A 24,548-nucleotide genomic window follows, 5' to 3' on the forward strand; every position below is an offset into this window, starting at 1 on the left:
CGGGGCAGGGGACGGGGGGAGGCATGGTAGATCCTGGTGTGCCAAAAAGTGATCTTCACCATAAAAAGGTTGGAGACCACTGGTTAGATGTTACAGGGAGGCATTGTGGGGCACAGGCAGCAGGGAGGGCAAGGGGCAGGGGTCAGCTGTTGCTTTCTCTCTACCACCTGCCTTCCTTCTGTTGCTTTCCTGCTGTAGGAGTGGGGGTGGGGGATGAATTTAAGACGGTCCTCCAATAGATTCTATACAGGGGACAATTTTATAAAATATTCACATTGAAGAGTTCTCCACGCCACATTTACTGACTAGAAGGGGGCTTCTGAAAAATAGATGGGTGCAAGGCCCCAGGAAAAAGGTGAGGACTCTAACACTGTTGAACAGAAAAGCAAACAAACAATGCTCTAGTATTTGGCGATTAACACACATTTGTTCCCCACTTACTATACTCTCACTAGCCCTAAACTTCTGTGAATTTATGTGCATAATCCATTGCAGTATTCTCCTGTACTTAAATTAGGAAAGAATTGACTTCAGGGACAATATAAGAATTTTAGATTTCTTCCAAATGGTTGGTAGGTAAAATGTGAAAACTGATGCACAAAGAATGACTTGTCCAGAATTGTGCACTTGAGGTTGTGAAAGGGTCAGGAGTAGAACTTAGGATGCCTGGTCCTCTCTGTTGTATTTTGGAGCCTTTGAACAAACTTGGTCTAGACTTTTCCAGCCACTTTCTTCTGCAAGTTTAAAGATCATAATGTGTAGGTAATTCCTCAAATGCATTCAAATATTCACCATTATGGTGCCAAAATTGTAGGATTTCTTTACACTTACAAAAACAAAAAATAAATATAAACCTGCCTGTAATCTGAATGTGTAGAAAGGTACTTGGGATTTAAACACATGATTTATTTAATCTTAAAGACTTTGAAATTATTTACTTCATGCACATGGTTTTGGAATTTTCCTGTTTGGCTGGAGAGGAGGTTGCAAAATATTAGGTTACAAAATATCAGGAGGTGATCTGTTCCTCAAAAGTAGGTTATAAAATCATTCAGTCAGTAGCATATTCTTCTTACCCCAGCTTTAGGGAAACATTAAGCTTGTTAGTATTAGAACAGTTGTTCAAATGCTGCTTATGCTCCTGTTGTTTAATAAGTAGCTTTAACAAATATTATCCTATTGTGATGGAAAATAAGTGATGTAGCAGAAAAAATTCCTAAATATGTGTCATTGTTAGCAGTGTAAAATACAGAATGAGAGCACTGTTGGTATTGAACAATGATGAAATTGTTTAATGTCTTTGGTATCTTCTGTTGTAAATATTTACACTTAAAACAAAATAAAACAGGCTTTTAGTTTTCCATGTAAATTGATTCACTTGTTTGAAATTTCTTCCTTAATTTAAAAAGATAAATGCACAGTGTGTATTTTCTTGTAGATTATATAGTTGGCTTAGTTTTTTTTCATTAATTTTTTGAGTTATGAGAGAGAAGGGGAAATGAATATAATTTAGTTTTACATTACATACTATGGACTCCTAGAGCAAGTTAGAAACGTGTGCAACCATGTTTCAGTGTGAATTTCTAGAATTTGGAATCATTTCATTTGGTATAAGAAAATTGTTTCTGAGGTTACAATGGTGCTCACTGTGGTGTCAAATTCTATAAACTGAAAAGGAAGTAAGTACTTGTAAGCTGCTCACTGGGTTTCCCTAAAAGGTCTATTTCCTGATCTTTGCTTCTCTTACTGAAAGAAGAAAAACATTCATTTGGATTTCAGCAGCTCTTAGGGAAATCGGAACCTTTTTCAGTCATACTCCATTAATCAGCACTCTCTCCCCAGAATGATGGCATGATGCTACTCCCCTACAGTTTGTTTTACTCTGTTCCTCCTTCTTTTGAAGCTTTAGTATTTGTTTGCTTTGCTTTTCAAAGCCAGGGTGCTTTGATAAAGTTCTTCCATTGCAGGCATTGACCTGTGTGTGCCTGGAATGATGAACATTATTTATAAAAGGAGCCAGGGAGATGCCTGCCAGCTACAGAGAAACTGTGTTGCTCCTTCTATTTCATGCTCTAAAGAAAATTGAGGAAAGTAAAGGCACGATAAATATTAAGGAGAGAGGAGAGGATGTGCTACTGGAGGCTGTTCTTTTGTGGGGTGGTTCTTTAGTTGCTTCCCTCACTGGACTTGTGGCTGGTCATGTGTCTGATTTTTGCCATCCTTTGGGGGCGGACTTGGTGTCATTCCAAGGCCAAACAACCTGTCCTGCTTCAGAAGAAAGTAAGATGCAGCCATCTCCCAGAGGCACACATACTCAGGGCCCTAGTTCCCATTTTCTTTTGGATGGTGCAGTGACTGATGCTGGGCTGATAACTGATCTCTGTGTCAATATTAATTCCTTTAAATATTAATTCCTTTAAATATTAATTCACTCACGGATTCCCTAGTATTTCTTCCCAGACCACATAAAAAAATGTTAACACTTGTCATCTGCTAGCATGTCAGTCCTGGCCCAAACTGTGCAACAGTTGATCTGGGATTTTAATTAACAAAAATAGAGAGAGAACTGAAGGAAACTTAACTTTTCCCAGAAGCTTTATTGAAAGTTTTGTTGATTTTTAAAAAAAGTAACTACTGATGTAATGGACTTATGCAAGACACAGCAGTACATGGCATTCTGAGTTAAATAGACTCCATAGTGTTTAATTTTTAATTTTCACCTCTGAAAAAAGCTATACACTTCTCTGTCTTTGTATTCAAATAATTCCTTTTATGAGGTAGCCTGCTGTCCATATATCCTTTTATAGCATCTGATGAAATGAGCCTATGGGCTGCATGCCACCTGTAAGAAACTTGCAGCCCCCAGGCTTCCACCTACCTATTGCTTCTCCCCGCTTCTCAGCCCTCCCCTCCTTCTGGCTCCTCCCAAGTTGCTGTGGCTGCTGCAGCAGCTGGTGTCTCTAGCCTTCCCTTCTTTCCCTGGCCTCCATTTGCTGCCCCCATCCCAGGGAATGGCATGCTATGGTACAGCTGGGGAACTGAGGATGAGGTTGGCACACCCATGTGCATGGTGGGGGCAAAGGGAATGCCCACACACGGTGTAGCAGGTGGTTGTCCATGCAGCATCGCTTGTGCTGGCAAGGCCTGCATTGGGGCCGTGCGAAATTTTGCCCAGTGTTTCGTTTTCAAGCTGTTTTGAGCTCAAAACAGTGAAATCGAAATGAAGCAAAAGCCTTCGAAACAGCTTTGAAACAAAACAAGGGTACTCAAAACTTTATGAGTTTTGAAACCAGGTTTGCTTGGCTTCAGCACTGGTCCCAGCTGGCAGCAGCAGCCTCTTGTCATCCGTCAGGCAGATCAGGGGCCTGCCCACACCCCTGGGAGGGCTGTGCTGGACTCTTCCTGGGGTGTGTGGGGCCCCTATCTGCCTGCCGGATGACAAGAGGCTGGGGCCAGCAGCAGCACTGATCTTCCCAGCACTGGGTGCAGAATAGCCTATGGGCGAAATGTTGAAACAGTGATACGGTTTCAACGAGACGGAATGGAACAGTGCTTTCGAAACTAAATGAAATTCTAAATGAAACACTGTTCTGTCGAAGTGGAATGGTGCTGTTTCACACAGCCCTAGCCTGCATATGGCTCCCAATGGTGTGGTATATGGAGCATGCAGCATCTGGCCACTAAGAAGTTGGACAGTCCTGAGTTGGTCTATAAGGTGAGTCTCTACCCTGCCTTCTGCCTGGAACATGCACTTAACTAAATTTAATATAAACTGTGTTCCTTAAGTGGACGAGACTGTCAGTGCTGTGGTACTAAAGAGATCTTGAAACTGAGGGGAGCCGGTCATAGTTTCATAGATGTTAGGATTGGAAGGGACCTATTAGATCATTGAGTCCAACCCCCTGCCCTGGTCAGGAATGAGTGCTGGGGACCTGTCCAATCTCCTTTTAAACATCTCCAAGGAAGGAGACAGTACCACCTCCCTTGGAAGCTTAGTCCACATTTTTGCAACCCTCACTGTAAAGAATTTTTCCTGATGTCCAGTCTGATGTCCTGTTTCTCTCTTACAGTTTGTGGCCATTATTTCTAGTTACCCTGACAAGTGCCCTAGTAAACACTGTATCCCCTATTTGGGGATGATCATCTTCTGAGTTGCAGATACCATGGCACTAAGTAACTCTTCTTAAGTATGCAGGGCATCAGTCCTGTGGCATTTAGCAGCCAGGAAACTGGACAAGTCCCCTTCTGTTTCAAGGCTTACCACTACAGATGTTTGACAGCTGCTTCCCCCTCACTGTTTCTGGGAGAGTTAGAGTACAGTTAGTTACATGGTAGGCAGATACAGGTACACTTACTTTGCAGAAGGCAGAAGAGTGTGGCACTTTACAGACCAACTTGTTCAGAGAAGCATGAGCTTTTGGTAGGCAGCTTCATCAGAAGTTATGAATTGACTTGCAGAGAGCATGGGAAGTAAGCAGAAAATAATAAGGTAATTTAAAAACAAAGGATAGGGAAAGGGGGAGGAAAAGAGGGGGCCCTGCTGGTGGTGGGAAGGGGGAAGATGAGCTGAAAGGATCTAAGGGAATAAACAAAGCAATTAACCAATAAGAGAATTACTATGCGGGAAACTAGAGTACATTTAAGTAAAGAAGTAGATGGTGGGGCTTAAAGATGGTATGCACTTGCTGATGCACAGATAATGGGTATTTATTATAAGCAATAGCAAAAAAACTGGAATTGATATAGTGCAGTGTAGTTAAATGAACTCTGCACTTGGCCAGTGTGCCCTCTGACATTTTTAGTCCAGGTGATAGAGCAATTGCCCAGGGAACACAAGACCCAGATTCAAGGCCTCCTCCCCCAGGGGAATTCAAGCCTGCATCTCCTGCTTCCTAGCAAAGTACTCTACCCACCAGGTCACAGGCCAAGACAAGGTGGGCAAAATATGGCCCGCGGGCGAGATCTGACCCACCAATTGATTGGATCTGGTGCCCGCCAAGTGAATGGACGCGGCCTGTGGGTGGATGGCAACTTCGGCTCCAGCAGCCGAATGGTGCTTGGTGGCCAGAGATCCTTCCGGTGATCTGGGCTGGGGCTACTACCAGTGCTGGGGGGGGAGGGGGGTGCTAAAGCTGCTGGTGGGTTCAGGCTTCTGCACTGGTTGTAGCCCTTGGAGCGAGGGATGGGGTGGAGGGGGAAAGAGAGGGAGAGGTGTGGCCAAATAATTCCTCACTCCTGGACTAGGCATTGCCCAGACTTCTCCCCCACCCTCTTAAAGTTGTCCTGATGCCCTTCCATTTAACATTCATTGGACTGACAGCACTGGAAAGCTTTTGCCCCACTAAGAACAAAGGTCTGGATTAGCAACCAGGACCCCTCCTTTCAGGGGCACCATTGTATCTCACTAAGCCAAATGCTCTCTGGCATTTACTCTTTCTGTCTCTGTCATCCTGTGGTCCAGCTGGCATGTGTCATCAGCAGGGATCCTGGTTTTCCCTGATTAAAAAAAACCTGAATTCTCTGATTTTTTAAACCTCCCAAAATCTGTGATTAAAATGAAAGGCTCCTCACTTGTCACACAGCCACCCTGGCCCTGCTCATGTCCCTCACTCACGTCCCCCACCACAGCTCCCTGCCCTTCCAGCCCTGCCGGAGGGAGCCCCCAGCTGCCAGGGCTATGGGACCAGGGACCCAGGTCTGCAGCCCCTGCCCCCCACACGGGAGGCGGCTGAGTGGAGCCTGACTCCCCACCTGAGCCTGCCTGCTGCCCCATGCATGGATCGGGGGGTGGGGGGGGCACTGGGAGTATGTGTAGCAGCAGGGAGCTGCCTGCCTCCCCCTCCTACCCTGGGATGAGCCACCTGTCCTGCTCCCCAAGCATCACTCACCTGGGCAGCAGCCCCAGCCCTGCCCAACGCCCTCCCTCTTCCTATGGGGGCCTCAGTTTTACTCCCCCCCAGACTTACCTGTGGGAGCTACTTTCCAGGCTGCCTGGCAGCCATGTGCACGTAAAGCCCTCTGGTAGGATCTTGGGACTGGAAGTCCTGTGCCCTAACCCTGGCCTTTGCCACTAGAAGTTCCTCCCCTTGCCCCCGGAAGTACTCCTTTCAGCAAAGGGTTTTACCATCTCACAACCAGAAAAATACCAAATGATATTCTAAAAAATGAACATCTAAAACGTTAATTAATTTGATTTCAAAACATCGTTTTGTCTTGGTTTACATGCGTTTGTCTGGTGTACACAGAGGTGATTGTATAATAGCTTAAAATGAAGTCTTACTCCTGTATGTTGTGAGGGGTGGGTATAGGCTCGTGAGGGGCTGTGGGGAAGGGTTTGTGTCTGTGGGGTGGATAGGTGTGGGGTGAGGGAGCATGTTGGGTGCATGGGTGGGTGGGCTGTGTGGGGGGAGGGAGGCTGGGGTGTGTAAGGTGGTTGTATGTGTATGGTGGGGTGTGCATGTGGGACTTGCCCTATGATTCCCCCCCCCACACACACACACACACACGAGGGTGGGTGTCTCGCTGAAAAATCAGCCAGTGCCTTTACTCATGGTGGATTCTGTGGAGCAGAAAACTGCGTACTGATTTTAAAAATCAAACTGGGACAGCTTACTGAAGGATTGTTTTCAAGACTCTTCTTTTCTGCCCCCCTTTTCCCCACCCCCCACTCCTCTATTTAGGAATTACCAATACAGCAGGTCCCAAGGGGATGGAATTTCCATTTTACCTGTTAATTTCCTTTTACCAGTTACACTGCACTAATCTATTTATGAGCAGCCATTTTGAATATTATAAAAGTTCTCCCAAAATAGAGGGACATAGAAAAATGCGTCTTACTCAGCAGGCTGCAATTATGTGATGGGTGACACTGCAGAAGAGCTGCTTCTTCCCCCATTGTATGCATGGGCAGTGCACAGTATTTTGCAAGCACCACAGACCTCTATAATGAATAATGAGCATTTTTAATATCGTACAGTTGCAATGTCTGGCTTTAGAAAAATAAACTTTTTTTTACCTAAAGGGCTGTGATGGCCCTTTTGTTAGAATGCTTGTTTTCTTGTATGTTAATGGTCCTTAATTACTCTAAACTGATTTTAACAGAGGCACTGCTTAGAAGAGCAGTGTTCTGAGGTTGTGGCACTCTTAATTTCTACTGAAATCGGTTGAGCACTTGGAGGCCTGGGTCTGTATGGGTTCATCTGTGCTATCGTTTTTTAAACAAACTGCTTATCTAGTTGTACTGACAAGCTGTTCTGTTCCATCAAGTCATGTTCCAACTTTGAGTAAAATCACTTAGATTAATGAGAACTTCCAGTATCTTCTCTAGTCTCCCTGCATCTCTTATGCATTAATATCTGTAGCTTAAAGCCCATACCCACATCATAGTGAGAGTATTAACTTCATTATTCCTAATTCTTGGGAGAAATCAAATGCAACAGGCACCTGCACGCTTTTTGACCAGTTCTGGGACACTGTTGAAAGAAAAACTATCAATTTTGAAAGTCAACTTTTTGTTGTTATTTTTAAGTTATTGGCAGATGGAAGGGAAAGAGGAACTGAGAGAAGGGAAATTTAACGAAGTGAGAAGTTGCTACTGAGCTAGTAAACACAAAGTGATGTGTGCAGGCTCTGCTCTGAAATAGATTTGTAAATCCAGATTAACTTTAGTGGCCTTGCTCCCATTTTATGCCAGTGTGCCCAAGAACAGAATCTTGAATCACTTGGCTTTTTTCTCATTGACAGTACGCTAGTGTCAAGATAGGGCAGGGTGGGGAGGGCGAGTTTTTAGGTAGGTGCTTGTGTGGAGAGAGAGAGGTTGCATCTCTCTCTGTCTCACCTTTTTACCGCTGTGTTAATGAAATACCAATTAAACTAGAGTGAAATGAAACACAGATGCACAATCTTTTTTCTGAGAATGCACATCTGTCAGCTTTAGAAAAAAATTCAGGCTACATTAGTAGGGGAGGAGTTCTGTCAGGCTCAAAATAAATTAAAGCTTCAAACTGTTCCAGGGTCTGGGCTACCAGGATGTAGGCTAATACCTATCCTTGCTTATTTCAGCCGAATATGATGAACAGAGTAACTACACAAACTGGAGTTTGGACTCACTGGGTGAACTCTTGTCTTCTTTTGGAAAGGGCTGGGAGGACTTTGTGTGCAAGACTTCATATCAATACGTCTGGTAGCAAAGCATGTGTTAACACTGTATTTTTAGATTGATTCAGTTAGTCCCTCACACTATTCTGCAGCAGGTTGGGCCTTCCCTGGAGATCTCCCATTCAAGTACTGACCAGTGGTGATCTGATTTTTTTCATGTGCTAGCACAGTGTTGCTATATCTGGATTGCCTAGGCAGAATTATCCCCCCACAGTGTTAATCAAATCAGATGCATCACCTTAAGAAATCTTTGCCTCTTGCATTAGGCCAGAATATGCCTTTAAATGCTCTGTGTAAAATCTGTTGGCAATACTCCTGCAGCGTCAAAACTATTGATAAGATTTTTCAGCATATGTCACACAGTGGGAAGAACCTGGTAGTGTTTTGCATTATTTAACTGGCCTATTTAGAAAGCTCAGTTTACATTGTACATCTTGTGGTTTAAACAGTATTGCATTAAGTAACATGCCTCTGGAAAGGAAGTTGTGACCCTTCTGAAGTACTGAACTAGGCTCATTGAGAAATTCCTGGCAGAGAATCTTGACCTTTTGATTTTAAATTTTAGTACAAGAGAGTTTGTGATGGGGAGTGCGCTATTCAACAGTACAGGCATTCAAAGCCTGTCTCTAGGTATAGGCTTCTCTTAAGGTGTTTCTTGCTCTAGTACCAAGTATATTGCAGGCTTGTAAACCACCTGAGAAGCCCATATTATCCTAATTTTGTCACTGGGGAACCTGAAGTAGAGACAAATTGAGCGACTTGCCTTAGGTGATTTGCTCCTAGAATGAAAAACAAACATAAGGTCTTTACCACTGCTGCTTTGGCTTCTGTCCTTGTTGTGTAAGGAATGCTAACAAACTTGTGCAAGTGTACTACTAGCACAAAGAGCCAGCACATTTGGACACATGCACTTGAACTGGCTACATCTACAGTAAGGCTTTGGCATGCCCATCTCTGGGGACACTATTGTGAACTTAATAGCATATATCCTCATTTTCTCATGCCCACCATCATTGGTGGTGTTTTATACATTTATTTTGCTACAGTGATTCTCAGTTGCACCACTGAAGACCACCTATGTATGCATACATCTTTCAGTGGTTATGAATTAATAAAAATAAAAATATTTTTCAGATCTGTAATATTACTCCTTTTGTTATAGTAGTTTTTCTCCTCTTTCCCATATAATGCTGGCAATCATAAAGAATAAAACTTTGTGTTTCTATGCATCACCCATGTCCATATGACTCTCAGTTCCCTTAATTTTCCATTACTGATCTCACTAAAAGTCCATAAGGATGGAAGCAAGAATATAAATAACTGATGAAATTTTAACCACTGTCTTGTCTATCCTGTTGACAGTAAGGCTTGACTGTATTGGTGAAATCCCACCGTTCATCATTTATGTGTATGGCGAAACTCCTGTTGACTTCAGTAAAGCCAGGGTTTTAGCTCATGGCTGTTAAAGTGCTGGTAGTTGCTGGCATGCTCTTCACAGTCACAATAGCATTGTTGCTACCAGTGATGTACTGTAGTTACAAATACAGGCATAGATAAAACTGTGTATATAGCATGGGCAATGGAAGGTCCTGCCCTGCTAGTGTGCCTGAGGGTTTGCACACAATGTTAAACTAGGTGTAACCAGTCTTTTGTTTTAGTGTGAAGGAGGAGTGAACAAACTAATCCGCAGTGGATAGAATCCACTGTAGAACTACCTCAGGAGAAATCAGGGGTAAAACTATGTGAATATAGGCTGTCAGTTTAGATGTTGTCTGTCTCTTTCCAGGGTAGTGTTGGAGTGATATTGTAGTCATGATAGTCCAGTAATTATGCAAGAGGCAAGGATTTCTTAAGGTGGTATGTTTTATTTGACTAACCTACTAGTGCCTCCTGCAGCAGCTACTCTGGCATAGCAGACAGACGAGCAGCTTTGGACCCTAATATAATCCACATCAGTGCATAAAACTGATGAAAGAACACCATAGTAAATGTGTATCTAGGCCCTCAAAAAGACCTGGAGGATTCCTCACTGAGATAAGTGGTTGTCCAATTGCCATGGCTTGGTCTATGGCAGCCTTGTTTATAAAAGTCACCAATAGAATGAATGGTGATTTTTTTTTTTGGATAGATTTACTGTGAACATCCATCATCTTGCTAGCTGGATTGAAATCCATCAGGGTTGAGTCTGAAAAAAGACCTAGTTGCCTAAATCCTAAAATTGCCATCCTCAAGCCCCAACTCGGCTACTGCTGAACTCTAGAGACCCATAGGTTTCTTCATTTTAAGTGTTCAATAACTGGTTAATATATGAAATATGTAAACAGTAATTGGAGTGGAGGCTGGAAGCCAAGATTTCCTTTCCTTCCTCACTCTTGGCCAGTGCCTTAACTGCTAGCCCAGAGAGCCATCTTTGTCCTCCCACTCCTTTTTGTGTATATATATATTTTTCCTCTGGCCCAGAGAATATTTAAGTGTGCCAGAATGGAAGAGCTACGACAGGAGAAATTGAGAACCCTTATGCCATGGCCACAATAGCCCTAACTTGGTGCTTGGGCTGCTTTTCAAGGTGGGAGGTGTGGATGTGGGCTTCATTCTTCTCAGGCACTGAATCTGAATCTGGGTTTCACACTTTCAGGATGAATATTCCAGCCACTTAATCTGTTGGACAAAAATGAAGCACTATTATGACAATGATTGCTTGATTTGTGAAAGAAAAGTCTTAGGGGTATGGAGAAATGTATACTTGTATTTGCTTCAGAAGGAGACGTGGCTGCTGCTTGGACCATATGCACGAGGCTGTAGTGATGCAAGTACAGCAAAATCATTCAAATCCTAATTCTCCCAGGGTGAAAGTTGAAGTTCTTTAGCTCCCTGCATGACCCTGTAGTGATACAAGATAGGAGTTGCGGCTTAACAGCTGGTGCATTCTCCTGAGTAGCAGCTGTCCTTCCTCTTCTAAAGGCATTAATACCTTAGGCACCTCTGCAGGTTTCCCTTGCCAACCACGGTTTTGAGTATCCACGTTTCGGAGAAGGCGGCAGGGTACAACTGGAAAATACGCCCCCTGGCCCTGCTTGTGCCTTTCATTTAGCCCCTGCTCCTTCAGCCCTGCCAGTTTTGCCAACCACAGTTTTTTCAACCACAGGAACTTTCAGGAACCTAACCCCCATGGTTGGTAAGGGAAACCTGTATTTCCAGGAGGGGGGTTAGGGCTGTGAGTCCTGAATGGAGAAGCCCTTGCCTGCAGCCTAGAGCAAGAAGCTTGAGTGCATGTCAAATACTCCATGCTGCTCCATGCAGGTGAATTCCTGAACAGGAAGCAACATAGCTGTGTTTATGTAGTGCTGACCCCACAATGGGGGGGAATCAGTGCTAACTAGTCCCTTTACCATGTGAATGAAGTTACATTGGTCCTTGGTCAGGTGAAACAGTGCAATGTAGATGAAAGGTGCCACTGTTTCACCTGTTTTGGTTTGTGGTATAGGCATCTTGAGTTCCGGTGAAGGAGAGCCTTGCCCCTTCCTCAGCGCATCCTGTTGACTCCCTTGTGCTGCTGCTTGCTGGTTATGCAATCTGTTTTACAGTGCAAAATTCTCCCTGTGCAGTATACAAATGTGAAAGAGGCAAACAAATGTAATTAAAACAACCCCCCCCCCAAAAAAAAAAAAAAAAAACACCTCCCCTGCCACGGGAACCCTAACAAAGTCTTTAATCAAACCACTGGTGTACCGTGGGTCTCCAGTGCCTGGGGGCCCAATGCTTCCCAGTGGCTGATTGCTGATACTGGAAACTCCAATGGTGAAACTGGAAGTGCTAGACTGAGTACCTCTGGAGGGTCCGGGTGGTAGACCCCTGCCTCCCCAGGCCTGCACCCAGGGATATGACCCTCCCCTGCCCCCCTCTCCCATCAGTATGCCATTGAATCAAACCCATTACTCCTGCATGAATGCAAGCACTCGTGAGTCTGGCATGGCTGCCACATAGGCATATAGCACGTCTGCAGGTGGCAACAGCCACTGCTGCAGGATTGTTCAGGACATGGATTCTGCCTGCCTAATGGCTGGGGGGTGGAGACCCTCGTTGTCTGATGGTTGGGGGGGGCACCCTTGTGGTATGGTGAAACCCAGTATTACAAACTCATGATTTCTGGCATTTTTCTGGGGCCACTGGACAATTCCACTTGTGGATTAAATTCCAGGGCAACAGGGAGAGCCCAAGGATGCTCTCTGTCTGCTGGTTCAAGGCAGACACGAGGTGATCCATGGCCTTTTGCTTGACCCTCTCACTCATTGAGCATCTCATGTGTGCACTCAGCAATGGCCTGTAGCATTCCTCAGTCCCTGCATGCCTCCTGAGAAGTCCCAAAGTGGTGCAGTGAAGCTCCTTTTTCCCATGGCTTTTCCTCTCTCCATTGCCTTGCCTCTGTAACCCAGGAGCAGCTGGTCTCCATCATGGACATGCTGATTTCTATCTTTATGCAGGAATGAGTCTTGGTCTGCCTTGAAGCTTCTAGGTGCCAGTTTCTCTCTGTGTCCTTGGCCCATTACCTTGTCCCAAGGTACCATTGCCACTGTTTCCAGGTGTTCAACCTGAAAGTAGAGGAGGATGAAAAGAAGTTCACTCTTTTCTTCGCTGTTGCCCTGATAACATGAAGAACTCCCTTAAAGTTACAATACCAGCCAGCCAGCAGGTAGGCTTATTTGTCCTGTAGATTCTAGACTCTCAACCTGATAAATTCACTTCCCCTTGCCCCTCATGTTCCCTAGGGATCTGGGGAGGTGGGGGACATGACTGGGCAGCCACGGGGCAAACATCCATGGTGTATAGCAAGGGCCAGTTGGGTACAGCCAGGGTCTCTAACTCCCACAGGGGCCATGAAACCCAGAAGGCCAGTTGAGAGGGTTGGGGGACAGTTTAAGAATGGTCTGTTGCTTTGACTCCCTAATGCTCCATATCTATTACTGCAGGAAACTGGTACCCTGGGTGATGTCAGCCGGATCCATCTGAGCCCACAGTTGAGGTAGCACCTGTTCATTGCTGCACAAAGTAGTCTTCTAGTCTTTGCTTGCGTCTTACTATAAGAGATGATGGTTTCTGACTTGGACTTGTGGAGGGGGTGAGGCAACTCACCGCTGTGTTTTTCTGTTCATGTTGGAGACTACCTAACGGTGTACCTCACTACCATCTATGACCACCGTACACAGTTCAACTGGGATGCCATAAGGGGCATGATCAGTCTTTTCTGTAGCTTGACTGTCAGCCAGTAAATCACAGAAGCTGCTGAGAGGTGGCTGCTGCACTGCTGAAAATGTACAGCCTGTGAATGCAATGGGAGCAAGCATACTTCTGCCTTGAGAGGATTGGAAGATATCTGCTGTGATGAGTCCACAACTATATAAGCTGGATGTAGTGTGCTGAAAGATTGTGGTGGAAGGTCTGAAAACCTTTCAGGGGCAGGGGGATCTGCTCCACCCACCCCAGATAGACTTGGGGCACCCAGCTCACCCCATGACCTGTCTACTCCCACTGTGAAATTCGGTCTTGGACCATATGAGCCAAATGTAGTAGGATGGGAGGTTCAAGGGAGCTTGTCAGGTGAATTTTGTGGGCTAGCACCAGTGGTTATCGGAGTCTGGGACAGTACATCCAATGCTGTGGCCAGTTACAGGGGAACCTGAACTGCCATGGTGGTCTGTACAGATTGACCAAGCAGCAGACCCAGTGATTTAAAAGCTGCTTGTTTTCTCATTTCCCTGCTTCCTTGCAATGCTCTGCCTATAATAAAGTGCCTTTACCTATCTCTGGTAAGTTATTTGCATGGGAGTGAAAGCTATTCCTGCCAACTTCTTGGTGAGAGCCAAGGGAAAAAGTGGAAGGGGTGATGCCTTGTGGTAACACTTCATTGTCTTAACATCTGGGTACGAATCCAGGAGTATTGCAGGACAACTATTCAGATGTCTGGCACAAATGCACTGGACAAAGGTAAAAAGGATAAGTAGTTCTTATCCTGCAACCCTTTTCTTCTGGTGATTTATGTCACAACAAACAGGAAGGGTGTCTGAATACTTATGCTTTGTCCTGCAAGAGCGCATCTGCGCCTGCGACAAGGGAAGTTTCTGTTTGTAGCTAAAGAGTTTAGATGCCTTAGACTTGTGGATTCTGTGACTGGTCAGGTACTGGGAAGCGGGATAAAGCAGTGCAAGGCATTGATTTGCAAAAGTCCTTTAGTCAAGATTTAGCCCCAACTTCTTTCCCACTGGGTTACTTTTCTGCCAGTCTTGTCTGTATCTAGTTGGTTTGTGTTTTAATATAGGTATCAATTGGTCATCTCCAATAAATTTACACTTTTATTCTTACTGTGGAGCTAGTTGTATATCAGTCTGTGACTGAAGTACTAGCTCCTTCCCTGAGTCTTGGGGACATGTCCCCCATAAATATTTCAGCTTGGAGGCATTAGATAATCCCATCACTTTAGGCATTAAACCCAACACTTTTTTTTTTTTTTAACTGCCCTTTCTCTGCAACATGCCTTTATTTTGTTGGTATTGCTTGAGTAGTGTTGTATTTTGTGAAATATACACAACTACAACATCCAAAAAATATGAGGGACGAGGGTTTTTGTGGGATGATATCTGTTGTTCCAACAAACAATCTTAGACAAGCTTTTGGTTGCAAAGTACCCTTCCTCAAGTCTTTTTTTTCCTTAGCACAGTGGTTTGCAGCTGCTCAAGGGAGTGATCATTTTATGTGCTCTTTGAAGATCTAAGTGAATTATTTGCTAGTTTTATCTCAAAGAATTCCATCGCCTGCTATCCTAGAAGCATGATGTACCTGTGAAGAAACTGGCCAGCTTGTGTGAGAAGCTGGGTACTTCATAATTCTCTCCCTTTTTTATAACTTTCATTCCCTTCAGTGTATCAGTAAGTTTAATCAGCCTGCAAATCCCAGGAGCCTGTTTAGGTATGGGTGCTGCATTGTCCCCCTATTCAGCTCTCAGTACGAGTAGCATGGGAGAATTTACTGTGCTTATTTCCACTAGCAACTTGGCTTTAGTCTTCATTTTTTGCATTCTTGGGGAAAATACCTTTCACTCCTGGCTTATTTATTGCCATTTGCAGTCCTTGTTTCACTCTGTTATCTCTTCTCTGGCACTTGTTGTTTGATAAATCTTGCATGCATGTCTTTTCTCCAGTGAAGGAAATGCTGTTTTAAATCTTTGCTTTTCCATCTGAGAGGAATGTAGGCAGAAAGAGGATGGACATCTGTTCTTTCCATATGCATGACATCTAGATAATATGCCTGGATGACCTTCAGTGCTTTGATTAATCTTTTATATTATGTTGTCCTAGGATTCGTGGGAACACAGTGTGGACCAAAATTTAACCAGATGTAAATAGGGGGAGTCTATTGAAGGCAGTTTGGGCCCAACAGGGGTGCAGAGGCAGGAGATTTGGGTTGTATTTGTATCTCTGCCACTGCTTTATTGTGTGAAGTTGGACAAGCCACTCTTTGTGCCTTGGTTTCCCAATCTGTACAAGAGGAAGGAAAATCATCAACTCTGTGATGACCACAGGGGCATCTTGCTCCACTTAACTGCTGGTAAAATACTCACGAGAGTGCTCCTCAACCGGGGTAGAAATTTTCTAACAAGATCATAGATAATAGTGTAGGAATCAACTACAAAGCAGACTCAGCATTTCACGAACACAGCCTGATAAGACTCTGGAATGACTAAACCTTAGTTGCCTTAAAGTCTGAAGCAATCAGGGATTAGTTAGCATTTCAAAAACAAGCATGTAGCCAAAAACCAGTTTGAACCAATTAAGGGTCTCTCAAACTGCCCTGATATCTTGTTTTCTTTCACAGTGGAAAATTCCCACCTGCGCGCGCATCTGGTCTGTAAACTATAAAACGCCTCTAACAGTTGTATTCGGGGCCTCTGAGTTCGCTCAGGGTGCCCAGCATGCTGAATAAATTTTGAGACGGATAGCGGCTCTGTGTCTTTGGGAATAGCTCCGCAAGGGGTCACGAACTCCTCAACACTGGCTTACCAAGCATCTAAGTGACCTACTGCATGAGAACCAATGTGGCTTCAGAAAAGGACATGGGAACACCAATCATGGTGTCTGCATCCTGGCAGCTTCAAGAAAAGTGCCAGGAACAGAACACTGACCTTCTTGCGTTCGTCAACCTAACCAAAGGCTTCAACACTGTGAACCATGAAGGCCTCTGGGAAATTGCAAAGAAGTACAGATGCCCCGGAAAATTAATCAATGTGGTTCGATAGTTCTATGATGGCACGCGTTCTTGCGAATAGTGAATGCTCTGACCCCTTTCCGTTCACAAATGGCGTCAAGCATGGCTGCGTGCTCGCACCTGCCCTCTTCAGCATGGTATTCTCTGCCATGCTGTCAGATGCCTTCCAAGACTATGACTTTGGTATGGGGATCAGGTACCATTTTGACAGGGACATCTTCAACCTGCGCAGGCTCCAAGCAAGTCCCGAAGTCCAGACAGCCACACTTCGCGACTTTTCTCTGATGACTGTGTATTATGTGCAGACTCACAGGCTGACGTGCAACGGTCCATGGACCTATTCTTGTTAGCCTGTGACAACTTCAGACTCGCTATTAACACGAAGAAGTTCAAAGTGATGTTTCATCCTGAGCCTGGCACAATACCCCAGGAACCACACGTTAGTTTAAAGGCCAACAACTGTTGATGGTCGACAAGTTTATCTATCTAAGTAGCATGTTCTCCCATGCTGTCCACATTGACAACAAAGTCAATGTGAGACTAGCAAAAGCTAACGTGGCCTTCAACAGACTCCATAAGTCAGTCTGGGACTGCAGAGGCATCAAAATGTTGACGAAACTGAAGGTTTACAAAGCCGTCATCCTTCCAACCCTCCTTTACACCTGCAAAACCTGGACTGTCTTCCAGTATCATGTCAGGAATCTAAACCACTTCCACCGGTGCTGCCTGTGAAAGATACTAAAGATCGTCCCTCCCTGTTTCTTTCCCATTTCTTTTCTCTCTTCCCCCCCCAACCCCCCCAGCTGGATGCAGTAGTCTTCGCCCACGAAGGACGAACAATATAGAGAACATCTACCTAACCTTCATTTTCAGCTTCTATGGAATTAAAAAAACAAAGAAACTCTAAATATTATGGCAACACTTTTATATTACCGTATCTAATATAGCCCCTGTTATGTTAATTCCTCTTTAATACCTTATAGAAGAAAAACCCCAGTGATTATGTTCAGTTGCAACAGGTTAGGTTCAAACTAAACATTCAGTGATCCTAAGTATTTCCAACAGCTTTTGGTTTAATACAAAGGTGCTTACCTAATAACAAGTACTGTTAATTACTCCTGCTTTTCAGATCAGCATTGCTAATTTGTTTCTCTTGCTCTTTTGCTTTTCTGTCCGTAATGCTCGTAATACTTTGGTGTTTGCAGTTAAAGTTAATGACAAAAGGATGTATGTGTGCGCCGTACCCAATAAAAAGGGATTTGAGTCTCTGTTTTGAGAGGGGTCTCAGAGTCTGCCCACTAAAGATGATGTTGACACAGCTTTACAGCATTCCTGTATGTGATTTTCTTTTTCAAGATGCTTCTTTTTTGTACTAATGTCTATGAATACAAATGCCTAGAGAAGTTACATAGCTGGCTGCTTATAAATGAATTTGTGGATTCTTATTTTTTGTCTTTATGGCTATAAAAGGTATTGGGTAAAGCTGACTGATACTTTGTAAGTCACTTCTTTGTACAGATTAAAACCATTTTTTCTTGTAGAAGATTTTCTTTCATATTTGGGGTGAGTATTGTTTTCAAGTAGGATATGGTTCACAGTGGGGAAAAAAATGGAAACTTAAAAATGTCTGTAAAAACACTGGAGGTTCAATAGAGATTTTCAAAACTCTCTACTCAAATGCTGATGTGATCTCTAAAATCAGTCTTTATTCTCTAAGAAATGCAGTGATCCACAACTTGTCCTAGGATGCTATTAATTGAATTCAGTATATTATATACTCAAAAAAGCATTTCTCTCCGTAATTCTGAAGTCCCCTATGTTCCATCATTTTCTGGATGTGAATTTTGAATTTTGCTATAGACAGAGCTGATAACTCTCCTGTTCAAAGTTGCATGACACTATATACTTCAGAATTTTGGACTGGGGTGGTCAACCTCCATGGGCCAAACCTGGCCTTGTAGAGCCATAGCATTTGTCCTGCAGGACTCTACAAATCAGGACATTTGAGAGTGGGGGAGTGGTGGCAACTAATACTGCCACCCCTCCCTTGCTGCCAAATTTCCAAGCCCTGTGCAGTGGGTTGGAGACATGCCATGTTCCCTTTCCCCTCCTTGTATAACCAGATCAGGGCTGGGCTACGCCCCCTTTTGCCAAACGGTTGGATCCTGCCTCATCCATGTGGCTGGATGGGGGCCTGTTGCCACTACCCCAGGCACCAGATCGGGATCACTGGCTGGATCTGGCCTATGGATGGATTAGATGCTGCCAATCTGGCCTGTCAGCTAAAAAAGGTTGCAGGGGACAGGGCAAGGAAAAAGGGTCTTAAAGTGCAGTGGGGAAAGTTCAGGTTGGGCATTAGGAAGATTAGGGGCACACCAATAAAGATTTTTTTTTTGGGGGGGGCAATACTGATGTGTGATAATTAACCAGCCATATTGGCCAATACCAATCCAATAGCCAATATGCAGCCTGGCAGATTGGAGAGCAACTCCCTGCTGATAATAAGTCTGTAGGGGGAAGGGGTGTCTGGGAGGGAAGCGGCATGTTAGGGGAGGGCAGATTGAGACCCCCACAGTGAGGGAGTAGGGTAGAGGTAGGGGCAGGAGCTGTCCAGCTGGGGCAGTGAGTGTGACCCCAGGAGTAGGACAGCCCCACGGGAGGCTCACCTGGAAGGTGGATGGCTGCCTGCCACTGCGCTCTCCTGGGGGAGGCATGGGGGGTATATGCCCTCTAGACTTGTGTACAGGGTGAGGGTGGATTGCCTAGTGCAGGCTAAGGGACAGGGTATGTGCCAGCCTGTTCCCAGCGGGGGGGCTGGGCTAGGGCTGCACTTGGGGTAGGTGTTAGTGGTGGTGGTGGCACTGTGAGGGGTGGTACAGGATGAGCTACAACCTCCTCAGAAATTGATGTATCCACCCCTCCCAGCGCTGCCACTGAGCGCAGCCCCGGCCCAGCCTCCCTGCCAAGAAGAGGCTGGCCTTGAGCCTGCAGCAGGCAGCCTGCTCTTGTCCTGCCCACAAATCTGGGGGGGACATGCTTCCCCTGTGGGTGCGCACAGCAGTGGGGAGCCACCCCCCTCCCAACATCCCCCAGATGAGCTGCCCATAGGTCCGTTCTGCTCCTGGGATTGCACTCACCGCTTTGGTTGGACAGTGCCTGCCCCTGCCTTGCTCCCTCCCTCACTGTGGGGGCCTCAATCTGCCCCTCCCCCATGCTCCCCACCACAGACTTACCAGCCAGACACTGCTCTCCAAGCTGCCAGGCTGCATTCCTGGCTGTGTGCATGCTGCAGCTGTGCACACGCATGCAGCATGTATTGCTGACATTATCGGCTTAAAAAAGGCTGATTGCTGATGCTGTTAATTTTCCTTTTATTGGTACCAATCTGATATGGACTGATATATCAGTGCACCTCCATAGGAAGAACTTACTCTCTGAGGGTGGCTGAACATTGGAACGGGTTATCCAGAGTGGTTGTGTAAATTCTATCCCTGCGAATTTTCCAGAGCAGGTTAGACTGACACTTACCTGTGCTGCTTTAGTCAAGGTTGATCCTGCTTTGAGCAAGAGGGTGGACTAGATCAGGGGGCATCCCAAGGAAAGCGGGTGGGAAGAGTGCTCGGGCTCTGGCCCAACGGCTGCCCTTCCCTCCCCACTGTCTTTCCCTGCGGAGGGGGGTTTGGCAGGGAAAGCAGGTGGCAAGAGGGCAGGTGGGAAGAGGGCAGTTATTTTGGCTGGAGGGCCCCTTAGGGAGTTTTAGTGACCTGGAGTATCATAGAAATTAAGAGCTGGAAGGGACCTCAAAAGATCAAGTCCAGCCCTCACCCAACCCCCGCCAACAGCTCACCAAAACTCTCTAAGTGGCCCCCACATGCAGCCAGGTGGTTGGGATAGGACTGTGGGCGAGTGGGGCGTAGCATCCAGGAGTGGGATAGGCAGATGGGCCAGGGTTGGGAGCAGGATCATGGGGTAGTGACAATGTGGGGCCTGGGCCTAGGGCAGAGCTGCAACTCTGCCTACACGCCCCGAGATGGGGGCTGGTTCTGCAGGCAAGGGCAGGCAGCGAGTGGATTGCAGGTCTGCCCCGGGCCTCGGCCCTATGCTATCACTGCCCAGTGATCCTGAAATCTGTATGGAGACTGGCCAGGATCCGTGTGTGCAGGGTGCACAGCTGGGCTCATGGGATGGGGTTGTGGGTGGGCGGGGAGTCATGTTTGGGAGTAAAACAGGCAGGTGGAGCCTGGGATTGGGATTCTGGAGTGGTGACAGCGTGGAATCGGGGCTGAGGCAGAGCCCTGATCCACTCCCCGCACGCCTGCGGAACTGGTGCCATGGCCAGGTGGGACCAAGGGGCCCACAGACTATATGTTGCCCACCCCTGGACTAGATCTCCTGTGGTCCATCCCAGCTCTATTAATGTAGGTTTCTATGACACTTTCCATCATGTAACCTCATTGTCAGTTGCTTAGGACTTTGCCAGACTTCACCTGTTTGGCTGAAATTTCGATACAAGATGTCTGTCTGAAGCCAAATCTCACTTTTTTTTTTTTTTTGGCAGCCTACACTCTTTTGTCGTTTTCAGCCAAAGCAGTGCACCTATTGCTGAGAACGAAGCTCAGGAAAAAATATATGTGGATTTACCCATGTTAAAATTGTCAACCTTTTCCTTAATAAGTACTTGGGCTCCTGTGTTTTGGAACAATTGATTCTGCTTGGCTGGGGAGATGGCCGGTATCCAGGGATGCATTTTGGCAGTACCTGTGAAGATCCACTCCAATTTGCCAGGATTCTTTTGTTTTGGGGGGAAAAAAAAATCTCAATTCATGTATGCACAGTGCAGACTCCTTTTGATTTTTTAGTAGCTAAAAAAAATCTCTGAAGGTTCTGCCTCTGTGCATATTGCATCCTCTCACAATACTTGTGATGTATGCTGACCAGACCGTACATGGGCCATCTCTACAGAGAGGCTTAGCCCTTCAGACAAGCATGCTATACAGTCTTAATTTTGGTATTTCCTGTCTTTTAATGTAGATTATTTTAGTATATTGTGTGGTAGGCTTCAGAGCAGCCACACAATATACTAAAATAATCTACATTAACAGACAGAGCAGCCATTGGATAACTCTTGCTGGGTTCAGGGTCTGAATTCACGCCAATAAGCTAAAAAGATTTGATAACTTTTGATCCATGCAATTTTGTTTCTTAATAATTTCCGCACCCCATTCCCAATCCCAAACCCAGCCATGGTTCCAAATCTTCTCTTTTATTATGTAGAAATCAGGTGTGAAGTATTACTCAGTACAACTCATTTTTTTGGCAGTGAAAAAGAAGCGCCAAAATAATTGAATTGTACCTTATTTCTTTAGGTGCAAGGCCTGGCAATGGCACCAAATTTGCCCTGTACCCAGGACTCCTTCCTTTAAATAAGAGGACCAAACAAGACGGTGTGATGAACATGCCACTACATCAGATCTCTGTCATTCCAGCTCAGGATGTTACCTCTTCCAGAGTCTGCAGGAGCAAGACCAAAGACAAAGAGAGAGAAGAACAGGTAAGTTTCATTCAATTTTTGAGGGTGTTAGCTCATCTCATTGATATCTGATTCACTAATTCAGCACAACTTTCACACCAAAATTCCATGAATTTAATTGAGAGAATTCTTGAATTTGGGACCCTTTTTCACCTTTGTCGTCATAGTTGTCATTTGTACAATCATCTGTGCAAGGCTAGAGACAGCACAATGGCAAAATAGAAATTTCAAGCGTTTGTTTTGCGTGAGACTTAAAATCAGCTGCCAACTGTATATTTTGGGTCTGATGCCATTATTAGTGTGCTTGTAGTGTCATGGCCTCTATTAATGGTTACTTGTTGCTCATTTTGGAACAAAATGAGACATTGTGGTTGTGTATGTAACTGAGTTCTGATTCCCTGTTGTATTTCACCTTTACATTTTTGCAGACTATGCTTCTGACAATGATTGGAAATGATATTGTATTTTGCACTGAATATAATATCACAAAGGAGAGATGTACACCTTCTACTTCCTTGAGAAGACTTTACTTTTGTTCCTTATTTTTGTTGTTGTAAATTGAGAAAATAAACTGAATATTTCAGCCCTTCTTTGTGCACAGAAATACAGAGCACCAAAAGAGCAAGACTCATTGAATTCCAGAGAACAAACTGTCTGACTATATTTTCTTTTCTAGCATATCATGTCAGTGCTCCTATTCAGTCCCTGATTTTAATTCAAGCCAAACTCTCAGTTCAAACCAAAACTTTTATTACACATTTATGTTCTAAAGTACAGCATAATGTCTTGAGTTTTGTATTATTTAACCAATTTTGAAACATTTTAGAGGGATTTTTAAGCTTTCATGTTAGCTAAATAAATAGAATAAAAACCCACAGAGAACAGTCTAATGTAACTGGGCTTTATAGAAGGTTAGGATTAAATGTTCAGTAACAGCCCAAATCTGGAGAGTTGTAAAATGGTATACATTACAAATTGGGTATTGCTTAAGTGGCAAGAGTGAATAGCAGGAAAAGCAGTTAAAATAATAACCTGAGAGTGTGAAACAAAGGGCTAAGACAGGGGAGCATATAGCCATTCAGGGACTTTTTTTGTAGAAGAGAGTTATGTCCCCTCTTTCCCACAGTCCTCCTCTTTGTCTGTCTGTCTGTCTGTCTGTCTGTCTGTCTGTCTGTCTGTCTGTCTGTCTGTCTGTCTGTCTGTCTGTCTGTCTGTCTGTCCCAAAAGGGGAGAGGTGTGCTCCTTGCCCTGCACCAAAGTTATGCCAGTCTATGCAGGAGGTGGGGTATGAAAGGGGCGAGGAGAGTAGTTCTTATAGGATGAGGGTTTTTTTGTGGCAGCTGCCTTTTTTGTCATGTGCCAGTGCCCATTGACAGCCTGCCCCCTTCCTTGTTAAGGGAGAATGCAGGCTGCCTTTCACTGGGATCCTCTAAAAGTGGGGGTAGCTCTCTAGTACCTGCAGGCTGGGGAGGTCACCTACGTAGCTTCCCAGCCAGGGGCCTAGAATGCCTGTATGTCCCAGTCCTGACCTAGTTTTCCAGTGCTAAGACTTTCTGTGATAGTCTTAGTGCTGCAAATTAATGCTTGACCATGCTGAAAGAAAGCAGCCCCTGTTATCCTGTTCTGCAGAAGAGAAGACTAAGGGATAATTTAATAGCAGCCTTCAACTACCTGAAGGGTGGTTCCAAAGAGGATCCAGGGGTTGGCAATGTTTTTGGGCAGAGTGCCAAAAACACCTGCAGCCTTGACTCGTAAGATGTTGGTGTGCCAGGGGTGGATGGCAGGGGAGCCGTGAGGGGCCTGTTTCTTGTAGTGGCAGTGCAGGACAGGCCCCTTCCCCACCGTTTCCCCCCAAACACATGCCAAGCAAGATGCCTTTGTGTGCCACACTCTTGCACCCATGCCATGGGTTCCCTACCCCTGAGCTAGACTGTTTTCAGTGGTGGCAGATGACAGGACAAAGAGGCAACACTCTTAAATTGCAACAGGGAAGTTTAGGTTAGATATTAGGAAGAACGTTCTCAGGGGAAGACAGTAAAGCACTGGAACAGGCAACCCAGGGAGGTTGTGGAATCTCCATTCTTGGAGGTTTTTAAGACGTGGCTAGACAAAGCTTTGGGTCGGATCTGGTTGGGGATGGTCCAGCTTTGAGCAGAGAGTTGGACTAGATGACCTCCTGAAGTCCCTTCCAACCCTATTTTTTTTTAATGAATCTCTTCTACAACTTTGCTATACAAATGCTTAACTGTTGGGAAGTCAACACGATAACTTAGCCCATAGTTTATATTTGCAGTTTTTGAGTTTTTTGCCTACATACTTTTAAATATAAAGGAAAAAGAAGACTGTTTTTAAGCCTTGAGATTCTTAGCTCTGCAAGTTTTTTTGTTTGTTTGTTTGTGTTGTTTTCTTGGTGGGTTTTTTTGGATAGATGATCCTATTCAAGGTTGACATGATTTATGCTGCTTTGAACCAGTTAGTGTAATCTACAGATCCATTCCTAGCATCTGAAGAAGTAGACTGTTGTCTGTGAAAACTTGTGACTCTGAACTGGTTGGTTTCTCAGGCGCTACCTTGCCATGACTTCTGCAGGGTTGGCTCATGTAAT

At 45.0% G+C, this 24,548-nt stretch overlaps 1 protein-coding gene across 3 annotated transcripts in view; it reads left to right on the plus strand.

Moving 5' to 3' along the window:
• The first annotated feature begins 21,741 nt into the window (after positions 1 to 21,741).
• MARCH8 (membrane associated ring-CH-type finger 8) overlaps positions 21,742 to 24,548 on the plus strand; it is a 158,928-nt gene continuing 156,121 nt past the window's right edge. Inside the window, exon 1 of one of the 3 annotated variants that reach the window (XM_019555994.1) lies at positions 21,742 to 21,964. In XM_019555994.1, coding sequence (XP_019411539.1) covers positions 21,863 to 21,964 — 102 coding nt within the window. In that variant the 5' untranslated portion in view covers positions 21,742 to 21,862. The remainder of the gene's footprint in view (positions 21,965 to 24,548) is intronic. The other 2 variants (XM_019555997.1, XM_019555995.1) reach the window with 2 other exon arrangements.

Source organism: Crocodylus porosus, unplaced genomic scaffold, assembly GCF_001723895.1.
Source record: "Crocodylus porosus isolate Cpor-Errol unplaced genomic scaffold, CroPor_comp1, whole genome shotgun sequence".
Taxonomy (NCBI): Eukaryota; Metazoa; Chordata; order Crocodylia; family Crocodylidae; genus Crocodylus; species Crocodylus porosus.